Here is a 12,771-nt window from a genome sequence, read left to right as displayed (position 1 = left end):
GTATGCATGTAATATCTTTGTTTTCTGCATTTTTCTATTATGTGAAATTTCCACGTACCTTCTGCTGTACTGCCTGCCAAGCTGATCTGGGAAAAGAAATACTTCTCTTCCATATTAATTCTCAGTGCTTTAACATCTGCAGATGCCAATAATACTAATGCTTTCCTTTTTTCTTCTGCAGCATCCCCATATCTTCTTTTTGCCAACCGTCGGGATGTTCGACTTGTGGATGCTGGAGGCATGAAGCTGGAATCCACTGTAGTGGTCAGTGGTTTAGAGGATGCTGCTGCAGTTGACTTCCAGTATTCACAAGGCATCGTTTTTTGGACAGATGTGAGTGAAGAAGCCATCAAGCAAACTTATATTAACCAAACTGGGAATGTGGTGCAGAATGTCATCATTTCTGGTCTAGTTTCCCCGGATGGCCTGGCCTGTGATTGGATTGGGAAAAAACTTTACTGGACGGATTCAGAAACCAATAGAATAGAAGTAGCTAATATCAATGGAACATCTAGAAAAGTCCTCTTCTGGCAAGACCTTGATCAGCCCAGGGCAATAGCTTTGGATCCTGCTCATGGGTAAATATTCATTTGACTTAAAAGCTTAAAAGGATACATTGGTGATTTATGCTGATTTTTTAGATCTGGGAAAGAAACATAACCTTTTGTTTCAGTTTACGTTTTCTTAAGGTATTTTGCTCAAGATGTTCAACTGAACATATGTTTAAACTTAAATATTTTGTGGCAAGAAAAGGCAGCACAGATGTAGAGCCAAGAGAAAAATAAAGCTGTTCTTATGTGCCAAGCCAAATATTCAACAAGTATGATTGCCTAACTTATTCCATTTCACTTCTGAAAAGTAATTAATTTTACTAGCCTTTTTAGTTGTTATTTTTTTCAGTTATCTAGTCTAGTAAGTTAACTTTCATTTGGTATGTGATGTCTGTTTTATGTATCTAGTCATCCAAGTGTGTAAATCTGCATGAGTTGAAAAAGGAATTCTGGTAAACCTGGTACGCTCTAGTAAACAAAATTTTTAAGTGGTGATGTTGAATAATCATGTTTCTGCCAGCAAGTAAAAGAATCTAGGTGAAACCTGGGACTCTCAGTGCTGTAAGGTGGCCAGGTTTAGAAGAACTAAGTGAGGAGGCTGGATGTGTCACTTCTAGTGCTCTTGAAAATACTTGTATCTCTCTATGGCTCCTGCCTCCCTCTTCCACACTTCTCACCATTTCACATGTGTTATTTGTTACCCCTGTGCACAAATGGTACTGATGTTGTGCACTTGGGCCCAGTATTCATTGCAGTGATGACTGCAGATCTACTGTGCTAGATGGACCCTGGGGATAAGGGGACAAGAGAAGTGAGGTGTACTTTGTGTGCACAAATCCACACAAGTGAGGTGGTTTGCCACTAATCTGCTGCTGTTTTGAAAACTCTCAGGGATCTCATTTTCCTCTGTTGTATGGTATGTGTAGGCAGCTTTCTCATCTGAAGGAAAATTTGGTGTCAGTTGACATTTCCACAGAGGCTGGTCTCTGCAAAGGGATGCTGAGTTTAAGTCTAAGGATAAACCACAAATACTAAGTAGCTGGTGGTTTAACCAATGCTGGGAGACAGTCTCTTGAGAAACCACCTTCTTCAGGTGTGTGAGAGCTCAAAATTGAAATTAAGGCAGAGGGCAACTTAAGATTGCCATGTCAGCACCAACCATACTGCATACTGGAACTTTGTCAGGTTATTTTTGCAGTGGTTTCTGTATAACATTTCCCAGAAGGAGTCACAGGTACATTTGTGATTAATGTATAAAGGGCGTACAAGTACTAGGTGAAAACATATGTACCCAGAGAAACAAAATCACTAGTTTTCTTGACATGTCAAATTCTGGAGCTGCCTGTGTGCTTCAAATACTTCAGATACTGATTACAGCCATCATCAGGAAAAGGGTAAGTGCCATGACTTCTTTGAACCAAAGGACTTTTCCAGAGGGGACCTTGTCCTCTTAATCCTGAATTTGCCAAAGATGCCTTTAGGTGAAAAGAATTCTTCAGATAGCAAATTGCTGTATGAAAGTGTTTGTAAAAAAATAGCAGCAATACTTTGTGTTTCCTGACAGCAAGTAGTCTATGCAGAATTAATTACTTCCAAAGATTAACTTTCAAACTAGACTTGTGTAGTATCACTTAAACAGGGAATATGATGATGATGTTAAATTGAATATTTTCTAAAGACGTAGAGGACAGAGGGTGGAATGGTGCTTTCTATGTAATACCAGTGCCAGGTTGAAATCTTTTGTGTGGATGCAGCACTGTCTTTTAACAGTTTTTTTTCAGGGTAGTTTAAATATTGGTCACATCAATACATTTAATACTGCAGGAAATGCAAGACTATTGTTTTTAGTTAAAACTGAATTAGAACAACTGGAAGAGAAAGTATTGTTGGTACAGGTCAAGTGGAAAGCTTTTCTAAAACCCTCAGTGGCGATGGTGAAGTTCTGCAAATTTAGCCCTTGTTTGTGTTTGGAAGAAGAAGAGATGCAGGCATGGTTTATTTTGAGTGACTTTGGAAAACAGCTCTTTGCAGCACTACTCTGTGCAGGACAAATGTACAGCATTTTTAAAGCATAGACAAAATCCAGTAGGTAACAACAGAACACAGTGTTTCAGTGTCTGGTAGGTATACTGCCTTGGTTTTGCCTTTCTATAGGTCTGTGGTACCCTGTTCTTTCTTTTCCTGGAGGATTTCTCTACTTCTAAGTATCTTGCATTTACTCTTCCAGGGAAGATGTGCAAGTATGAGCAGTTACTGTGGAACGGGCTAATATAAGGAATGAGATTCATTTGCCAAAAATGTCTGTGTGTGAGCTGGTCACCTTGAGACTTTCTGGTATTGATCAACAAAATTGCATGAGATGAGGAGCTAAGGCCAGTTCTGACTTGCTCAGATCAATTCCTTGTGTTGCCAGTACTGCTGTCCTGAACATTAGTTCAGTCTACAAAAGCTCCTGGGATGCCAAATGTCAGTCCTACAAACATTATCAATCTAATACGTACTAAGGTACCAAATACTGGTTTTGGTATTTTTATCTTCCTATGTTTGTTATGGAGTGCTCTGTCACAGGGATATTTAAATTTGCATATACAACCACCAACCCCAACGAAATCAACCAAACGAAAACCTACCCAAATAACTGTTGAGCTCTTCACTGTTAGTTACTGTTATCAGGCTTCCAAACCAGGGGGCATTAGTAGCACAAGTAGCGCTGGACCAAAATTCTTGCATATTCTGTTGAATTTTCCTGAAATGTTATCGGGGCTAACTGTCCAATTTTTAACAGTGAAATGACTTATAGACATTGTTAATGTATTGGATATCAGCAAAAAAATTTATATTTAAAAACAAAAAAATAAATGCTGAAATGTCAGCAGTCCCAGAAGCATTGGTGTCTTGACTGTCAAAGTGCTTGGGTTTTGTTGAGGTCAATAAGAAAACAAAGCCTTATGTCTTCTACAGAAATAATTTGTCAGTTACCACTTAAGGCTCCTGAATTAGGTAATCTTAGGAAGTTAACCTCTGTTAATTACAGTTAATTTAAATCAGGTTCATTTAAATAAATTATTCATATACAAATTGCTACAGAGCATAAATTTTTTTTTCTTGAGAAGCCACTTTGAGCTTTTTTGCTGTGTTCCTGACCTGCCCATGAAGCCCAAATAAAGAATATCTATTGTTAATAAAGCAGCATATTTTAATAAAAACCAGGTAGTTTTTTGTAAAAAATATCTGGGTTATTTCAAGGGTAGGTATAAAAAGTTTGATTTTTTCCTTAGTCATGGCAGTCTGATGAAATTCCCACTGACTGGAAAAGGGGAAATAAACCCTCTGTTTTTAAAGAAGGAAAAAAGGAAGACTTGGAGAACTACAGGCCAGCCAGTCTCACTCCTGTGCTTGACAAGATCATGGAGCAGGCACATGGAAAATAAAGAGGTGGTTGCTGACAGTCAGCATGGCTTCACCAAGGGCAAATCCTGCCTGACATTTTTGGTGGCTTTTTACAATGGGGTCACTGCATCGGTGGACAAAGGGAGAGCAAATTACTTCATCTACCTGGACTTATGCAAATCATTTGACACTGTCCCACATGACATTCTGATCTCTGAACTGGAACGGTGTGGATTCGATTGAGGGACCCAGTGTATCAGGAACTGGCTGGATGGTTGCACTCAGAGTTGTGGTCAATGGCTCGATGTCCATGTGGAGACCAGTGCTGACTGGTGTTCCTCAAGGGTCACTTGAGGACCTGGGACTGGTGCTGTCTCACATCTTTGTTGGTGACAGGGACAGCTGAATCAAGTGCACACTCAATGAGTTTGGTGGTGACACCAAACTGTGAGGTGAGGCTGACATGGTGGAAGGAAGAGATGCCATCCAGAAGGACCTGGACAAGCTTGAGAAGTGGGCTTAGCCAAACTGCATGAAGTTCAACAATACAGGAAAATCTGATCTCTTCTTACAGTGCTATCCAAGCTCCCGGTTCAGGGTCTTTATGTGTTTGAGAAGTCCTCAAACTGGAGATGATTTCCTGTAGTTCATTGCATTTCAGCACCTGCTGCTTGATGAAGTGGCAGAAACCTGTTGGAGGAGAGAAGGAGGTTAAATGGAGACAAGAATTACTTTTGCCTTTTGTTGTGGCTTGGTTGTAACAAAGGGCCCTGTGGCCACCCACTGTCCACCCCCACTTCAGGATGACAAGGAGGAATCCACCTAAAACCTCCAGGGTCAAGACAAGGACCAGGACGGTTCCACTCACCAATGATGCTCACGGGCAAAACATACTCAGCTTGGGGAAAAATCCATTTAATTTATCATTAATCATATCAAAACAGGGCAAAGAGAAAGCACAACCTAGAGCTTACTTTTCCACACCCTTTCCTCTTTCCCAGGCCCAGATCACTTTGTTCCTGCTATCTCCACCTCCTTCTTCCTCACAGAGAAGGATTCTTCACAGTCTGCCCCTACTCCTCTGTGGGGTCCCTCCCACAGGAGAGTCCTTCAGGAACCCCTGGGACATGAGTCCCTCCCATGGGGTGCGATCCCTCAGGAGCTGACTGCTCCCGCCAGGGCTGCCCACAGAGTCATAGACTGAGCTGGGAACATTAACCCCGCATGGCACGGGCTCCTCCAGCCAGGGATGCACAGACACAGCTGATCCATGATACTCCACAGGCTGCAGGTCAGCAGCTGCTCTACGGGATCCTTCATGAGCTGCTTCAGAACTGCTCCACCATCATCTCCTCTGCTGTGCTCCTCTGTGGGTTACAGGGGGTCAGCCTGTTGTCTCACCATGGGATGTAGAGGCACTTCTGTTCAGCATACCTTATCCCTCTCCTTCTTGATCTCCCATTTTGCAGGGATCCAAAATGGCAGAGATCACACCACCATCACAACTACAACCAATCTGGGATTAAACAAAGCCAACCAGAATACTATAAAATGTGCCTCAGCTTCCTCCTTAAATGAGAAGTAAAAGATCAGCCTCCTGAAATGTATGGATACAAATGTCCATGGTCTGGGAAGTAAACAGAAGGAACTGGAGCTCCATGCCCAGTCAGGCAGTTCTAATCTCATAGGAATAACTGAAAGGTGGTGGGACGAGTCCCACGACTGGAGGATGGTGACAGAAGGTGATGGGCTGTTCTCTAAAGACTGGCAGGGGAGAAGAGGTGGAGGAGTTGCACTCTGTGTTATGGAAGACCTTGAATGTATTCAAGTCACCAGTGATAATTGTGGTAGCCCCATGGAATGCCTCTGGGTCAAAATCAGAAGGGTTGTCTCCAAGGGTGACCTTACCTTAGGCGTCTGTTACCAACCCCCTAACCAAGACAATGTGACCAATGAAACAACACTTGGGTCGATCAGGCAAGCTTCAGGTCAACAAATCCTGGTCCTTATGGGAGACTTTAACTATCCAGATGTCTGATGGAAGAACAACACTGCAGCTCACCTGACATTGTAGGTATCTACAATGTAGAAGACCTCTTCACACAAGTGTTGAATGTGCCAACCAGGAATGGGCACAGCTGGACTTCCTGCTCACACACCAGGAAAACCTGCTCTATGATACCCTGGTTAGTGACAGACTTGGCTGCAGTGACCACAACAGTGCTGAGCAGTGAAGCTTAATTCAAGAACAAAGGTTTTAGGTTTTAGAAGAGCAGACTTCAGCTCGATCAGGGCTGAGTTGGAAGGGACTCCTTGAGGAGCTCCCATGGAGGGTAAAGGAGTTGGTGAGTGCTGGAAGTTTATCAAGAACACTCTCCTAGTTAAAAAGAACCAGTTCGGCCTCTCTAAAGGCAAGGGAAGGAGTCGGAGCAAGCGACCCCCGTGGCTTAACTGTGCTCTTCTGGGTCTGCTCAGAATCAAAAAGGAAAGGTACCAGATGTTGAGAAGTGAAACATTACTGCTTGAAAATTACAAGGGCACCTTGTAGGTGAAGGGCACCTTCACCTCTGTCTTTACCACAGTTGGGTCCCAGGCCATAGGAACAGAAGTCCAGGTTGATGCAGACGGTCCAGATACCACCCACCTCAGGGTCTTGAGACAGCTGGCTGATGTCATTGTGAAGCTGCTCTCCATAATCTTTGAGATATTGTGGAGATCTGGAAAGATCCCTGAAGACTGGAGGAAGGGTAGTTGTTGTGAGTTTTTGGAAGAAAATGGACATGTGAGCAATCCTGACTAATTAGCTTTAGCCAGAGTGAGCTAAGGGCCTTTGAGGCCCAGCTGCAAGGTTATTAAAAGATCAGCTATGTGCAAAAGATAAGGGAGTTGGCAGCAGAAAAGAAGAATAACAGGATGGGAAAGCATCGCATAGACAGCACGTAAACAGTTGTATTTAACCAGTTCTGAGCCCCTGAGAAGAAGAAAGCTACGGCAGATAAAAAGTTGCAAACAGGATGCCTGCGATCAGCAAAGGACGATAGGCAGCACCCAATCGCAACACAACAAGTGTGTGGACAGCAACACGCAGCCAATCAACATGAGCCACGAAGACGCCAAGACCATATAAATGTAACGCTTTGCTTAATAGAATTGAGCATCGTTGCTAACACATATTGAGTTGTCTCTTTGCTCCGCAAGCCCGCCTCCACAGGTAGTGTAACCCCCATCTTTAAGAAGCATTCCAAGGAGGTCCCAGGCCTCACATCAGCCTCATTCTGGTCCCTGGGAAAGTCATGGGGCGAATCCTCCTGGGGACCATCACAAGTCAACTGAAACACCTGGTTGGGAAAAGCCAATATGGAGTCACCAGGGGCCAATCATGCCTGACGAACATCAGTGCCTTCTGTGACAGAGTGACCAGCTCGGCTGATGCAGGGGGAGTGGTGGACATCATCTACCTGGACTTTTCCAAGGCTTTTTTGATTCCACAGCCTTTTCCTGGAGAAACTGACTCATTATGACCTTGACAAATGGCCTGTGTGGTGGGAGGGGAACTGACAAACCATACCCAGAAGGTGACAGTAAATAGTTCCTCCTCCACTGGCAGCAGGTCACAAAGGGAGTCACCCAGGGATTGATATTGGGCCTGATGCTGTTTAACATCATAAGTGACCTGGATGTTGGGATCAAGAGTGCACTGATCATGTTTGCTGATGATGCCAAAATCAGTGGAGAAGTTGACAACCCAGAAGGGAGAGCCACCCTCTAGGATGGTTTAGACAGACTGGAGGAGTGGGCAAGCAGGAACTTTATGAAATATAATGTGGAGAAGTACAAGGTCTTGCACCTGGGAACACATAACCCAGGAGTGCAGTTCAGGCTGGGATCCAGTTGGCTAGAAAGCAGCCTTGTGGAAAGTGACCTGGGGTCTTGGTGGACAGCAGGTTCAACATGAGCAAACAGTGAGCTGCAGCAGCAAAGAAAGCCAATAGGATGCTGGGCTGCATCAAGAAGGGCATCACCAGCAGAGACAAAGAAGCCAAGATTCCCCTCTACTCAGCACTTGCCAGACCACACCTGGAGTGTTGCATCCAGTTTTGGTCCCTGCTGTACAGAAAGGATGCACTCTGGAGAGGGTCCAGAGAAGAGCCACAAGGATGATCAGGGGACTGGAGCATCTGCCACATGAGGAGAGGCTGAGAAGACTGGGGCTGTTCAGCCTTGAGAAGCTAAGGCTTAGGGGAGACCTTATGACCATGTTCCAGTACTTAAAGGGGGCTACAAAGAAAATAGAGATTCTGTTTACAAGGAGTCCCATGGACAAGGGGCAATGGGCACAAGGTGCTTTTGGGGACATTCCAATAGGACACAAGAAGAAAATTTTTCACTCTGAGAAAAGTCAGATATTGGAATGGTCTCCCAGGGAAGTGGTGGATTCCTCCACTTTGGGAAGTTTGAAGTCTCAGCTTGATGGGTGCTGAGAGATCTCAATAAACAATAATATTAGAAGGGTTGGAACAGATGGCCCTTGAGGTCCCTTCCAACCTGACATTCTCTGGTTCTCTTGGTGTCTCTGTTCCTGTGTTTATCTCTTCTGGTGTTGCTCTCTTTCCTCCCCCTCTACTCTGCCCTGAGGTCTGAGAGCACATCCCTTGTCATTGAGGGCCTCAACATCATTCAGAGTCAGGGCTGGATATTTTGAAGCCAAGGGAGCTTTCAGCAGCTTCTCACCCCATGGTGCCACATCACCCAGAGGACATTTCCATGGATTGTCATGCTTTCCTCTGATGGAACACAGAGGTGCTATGCAGCATATGAGAGGCTATGGGATAGATTACTGCAGAGACTCTATGTTCTGCAAAGTTCACCAGGAAGATCAGTTTTATGACACTTTCAGGATTTCAGAGACACGTTACAATCAGGACAAGGTGGTAACAGGGCAATAATATTTTATATATTATGTTTAAAAAGTCCAAACACTTCTTTCAAGTGCTTTGAAAGAACACTACCTGCATTGAGATCAGTCTAGATGTTATCTAAATTCATCTTCATCCTGCTGGCCTTCCTTTGTGGTACTGTTACTTTGCTAATACTGTGTAGTTTTATGCATTTGACACAGGCATTGATGAGGATTGAGCTTGCGTCTGAATGCATTGAGCTTCAGGGTAAGCTGCAATTTTAATGGGAGGCTTGTAGAGAGGAATTATGCTCAAGGGTAGTTTTTGTGGATATCTTTCCATCCATTTTATTTTTAACCACCTTTTAATGTTTAATTGTACTTCGCTATTTTATCTCTGTTAATTTTGATGTCATGGGATTTAATTTGGTGTCATGGGATTTAATTTTGTCCAAGCTCCCTTCTAGTTTGCATTTATACATTTCTATCTTATGAATAAGTGTGAAACTGTCATAGCCACATGATATATGATATAGCCTGAAGTCTCCTTTAATAGCCACGTTTTTCTTTATTCAACAGTCCATCTGTTGTCCATCTTCATTCCTGTTGAGGTGGCAAAAGTGGTCCTTTGAATACTTCAAGTTAGTGGAGGTGAGCTGGAGCAGAGAACTGATTTCACTTTACCAAAATGAATACTTGGCCAAATCAGTTTCACAGTCTGATTCACCATCTGGTTGTGTAGACAATTTCTTTTATGTCTGCTTTTCTCTGGCTTCCCCTGTTTCTCAATAGCTGCTTCCCCACACGGTTTTAGCTGCCACAAATTACAACTTTACTTGTTAAGAAAAACCAAAATGAGTGGCAATTTGCATTCATAGGTTATCCTGTGAATTGGGGCATCTCAGCTACTGCTGCTGCTTCTTCAGGAACAGTCTGTCCTGGTTGATGGAGTTGAGATGTTTTGGGGAACGTATCTGAGGACACAAGTCCACTGCAACCTGTCTGAGAAGCATGGGGACTCAACTTCATGGAAGCTTTACCAGAAAATAGAAAACTGTGTTAACCTCACATGCTGGAGTGTATGTGGATTGTCATACAAGTGGGTAATTTCTATCTGACCAGTCTGTCTATCTATGTTTTCATCTGCATTTCCCTCTTCAGTGGGATAAACATGAGAACAGTGATATATGCTGCTATGATCAGAATAGTCTAAATAGGTGCTGGGGCTGCACTGGAAGGGGAGGTACAGCTGAAGAGGAGGTTGTGAGAGATGTGCTGTGGATGTGTACAGATGCCTGTTCTTTGTTGGCTGAAACGGTGGCCCCAGCTGCACCTGAAGCAGCGACAGAGCTACTGCAGTTTGCAGGAGCATCTTCTGTTGTGAAGGGGAGAATATCCTGCAGAGGAACATGACAGCAATAACAAATGTAGTCCCTCCTTCACTCCCAAAGTAGACTGCATTCTATCCCATGAAAGAAACCATAAAGCTTTTATCCTCTGTGTGTGTTAATGTGCATGTTTGTTTACTTCCTTTGTAGTTCCTTACATGGTTGCTAAGCCAGTGCTGTCATCTTCAGGGGATCTGAGGTCTGGGATAATCCAGGTTATGAGAAATCTGGCAAACCATGGGCTGTGCAAGAATGAATAGATGCTTCTTTGCAATGCTTTTCTGGAGCTCTAATGGTTAACAAGACTTAGCTTAGATGTATCTCAGTGCACTTACCCAGCTGGTGCCCATCCAGCACTCCAGTTGATCTAATAGAGTGCAGTGAACAGTGCTGGAGAGTTGAATGCATAGATACCTAATTTTGTGTGACGGTTCCCTTGGGTCAAAGTCTTCCTGACACTGACCATGCTAGAAATGGCTGGATTTTCATTGGGAAGTGACTGGCCTGAGGTAGCTGAGCAAGGAGTTGGCTGTGTTGTGTGTGTAACCATGGTATGCTGAATTTACAGCCTGAATATATTATGCCGGATAATGTTTACCAACTGGCTGTCTTCATCTCATCAGACAATTTATCTCATAACTATTCTCAGCTCTTTGTTTAGACTTTGTGTCTTCATTTTGTCTGTGTCCACATTTTGATCTGATCCTTTCCAGCTGATGCTTTTAATGTCTCTAGTCAGGCTGTTTCAGTTGCCCGTAGGTGGAGTTATAGGAAAACAGGGACATGGATGGGAGGGGAAAAAAAAGATCCCAGAAATTTAATTTAATTCTAAGTGTGCATGAATTCATGATTTATTTACTAACAGAAACAAAATTCAGAGGACTTGGTTTTATAATTTTTTGTGTATGGACTTGGAAAAGGAAACTCAGCTACCGTCATTGCCTGCTTGGATAATTAATTGCTTCAATATGTGATATAGGATATTAACTTGTAATAACTGGCCACACAAGAATAATTCTCAGTTGTAAAGTCTTATGACAGTCAGGTGTTTCCCAGCATTGAAACTCAACAGTAATATGTTATGCAGAGGCAGTGTTTTTGAGAGATGTGTTTACAGAGGACTTTTCCTGCACCCTTTGGAACTGTGGTTTGATTTATGTTAATAAGTATGTTAATAAGTTAGAATCATAGAATCTGCTGAGTTGGAAGTGACCCATTAGGACCATCAAGTCCAACTCCTGTCCCTATGTAGCTCACCCCCAGGATCACACCACGTGCCTGAGAGCATCATCCAAACACTTCTTGAGCTCAGGCTGGTTTGGTGCTGTGACCACTTCCCTGGGGATCTTCTTCCATTGCTCAGTCACCCTCTGGGTGAAGAACCTTTTCCTAATATCTGGCCTAAACTTCCCCCAGCACATCTTCCTACCATTCCCTCAGGTCCTATCATTGGTCACCAGAGAAAAGAAGTCAGTGCCTGCTCCTCCTCATTCCCCAGTGAGGAAGCACTGAGCTGTTATGGGGTCTCCCCTCAGTCTTCTCTTCTCCAGGCTGAACAGATCTCGTGCCTTTTGCTGCTCCTCCTGTGGCTTTGCCTCTAAACCCTTCACCAACCTCCTCTGGACACTCCAGTAGCTCTTTTGTCCTTTCTGCACTGTGGCACCCAAAGCTGCTCAGAACTCAGGATGGGGCTGGGGCAGTGCAGAGTTGAAGTGGGACAATCATCTCCCTGGCCCTGCTGGCACTGCCTTGCTTGGTGCACCCCAGGACTAGGTTGTCCCTCCTGGCTGCTATGGAGCCAACTGTTGGTTCTTGTTCAACTTCCCATCAAACCAGAACCCCCAGATCCCTTTCTGCAGGGTAGTCTCCAGCCTCTGGCTGCCCAAGGTCTATGAATATCCAGGGTTACCACGTCCCATGTGCAGGATCCAGCACTTCTCTGTGTTCAGCTTCACACCATTGGCAGTTGCCCAGCACTCTGCTCTGTCTGGGTCCCTCTCAGGACCTCTCTGCCCTCAGGGGTGTCAACTGCTTCTTCTCATTTGGTGTCATCTGCAAACCTAATTAGTAAGTCTTCAGGTATTGCATCTAAGTAATTTATGAATATATTAAAAGGAACAGGCCCTAGACTGGATCCCTGTGGAACCCCACTAGTGCCCAGTTGCCAGCCTGGTGTGACCCTTTGAGCTCCACCCATCACATTAAATGTTTGTCCAGCTGGGTGCTGGGCATTTTATTTAGAAGGTACTGTCACAGACAGTATCAAAGGCCTTCCTGAAATACAGAAAGATTGCATCAACTGGCTTCCCTAGGTCAGGTTACCTTGGGTTACCTTGTCATAGAAGGAAATCAAATTAATTAATCAGGACCTTCCCCTAATGAACCCATGCTGGGTTGGACCAATGACTGTGTTGCTTTTTAGGTGTTTTTCAATACCTCCCAGGATAATCTTCTCCATAATTTTACCAGGCACTGAGTTGAGACAAACAGCCCTGTAGTTACTAGGGTCATCCCTGCTGCCCTTCTTGAAGACTGGGAGAACGTT

At 44.0% G+C, this 12,771-nt stretch overlaps 1 protein-coding gene across 1 annotated transcript in view; it reads left to right on the top strand.

The window, feature by feature from the left end:
• The window catches only part of LRP5 (LDL receptor related protein 5), a 134,064-nt gene that overhangs the window by 27,027 nt on the left and 94,266 nt on the right, over positions 1–12,771 (top strand). Inside the window, 1 exon segment of the mRNA XM_071761743.1 lies at positions 182–578. Within this exon segment, the coding sequence (XP_071617844.1) occupies positions 182–578 (397 nt within the window).

The sequence above is a fragment of the Heliangelus exortis genome, chromosome 18, assembly GCF_036169615.1.
Source record: "Heliangelus exortis chromosome 18, bHelExo1.hap1, whole genome shotgun sequence".
In the NCBI taxonomy this organism is placed as follows: domain Eukaryota; kingdom Metazoa; phylum Chordata; class Aves; order Apodiformes; family Trochilidae; genus Heliangelus; species Heliangelus exortis.
Note: the sequence above shows the minus strand (reverse complement) of the source record. Positions and strands in the feature narration are given on the sequence as shown.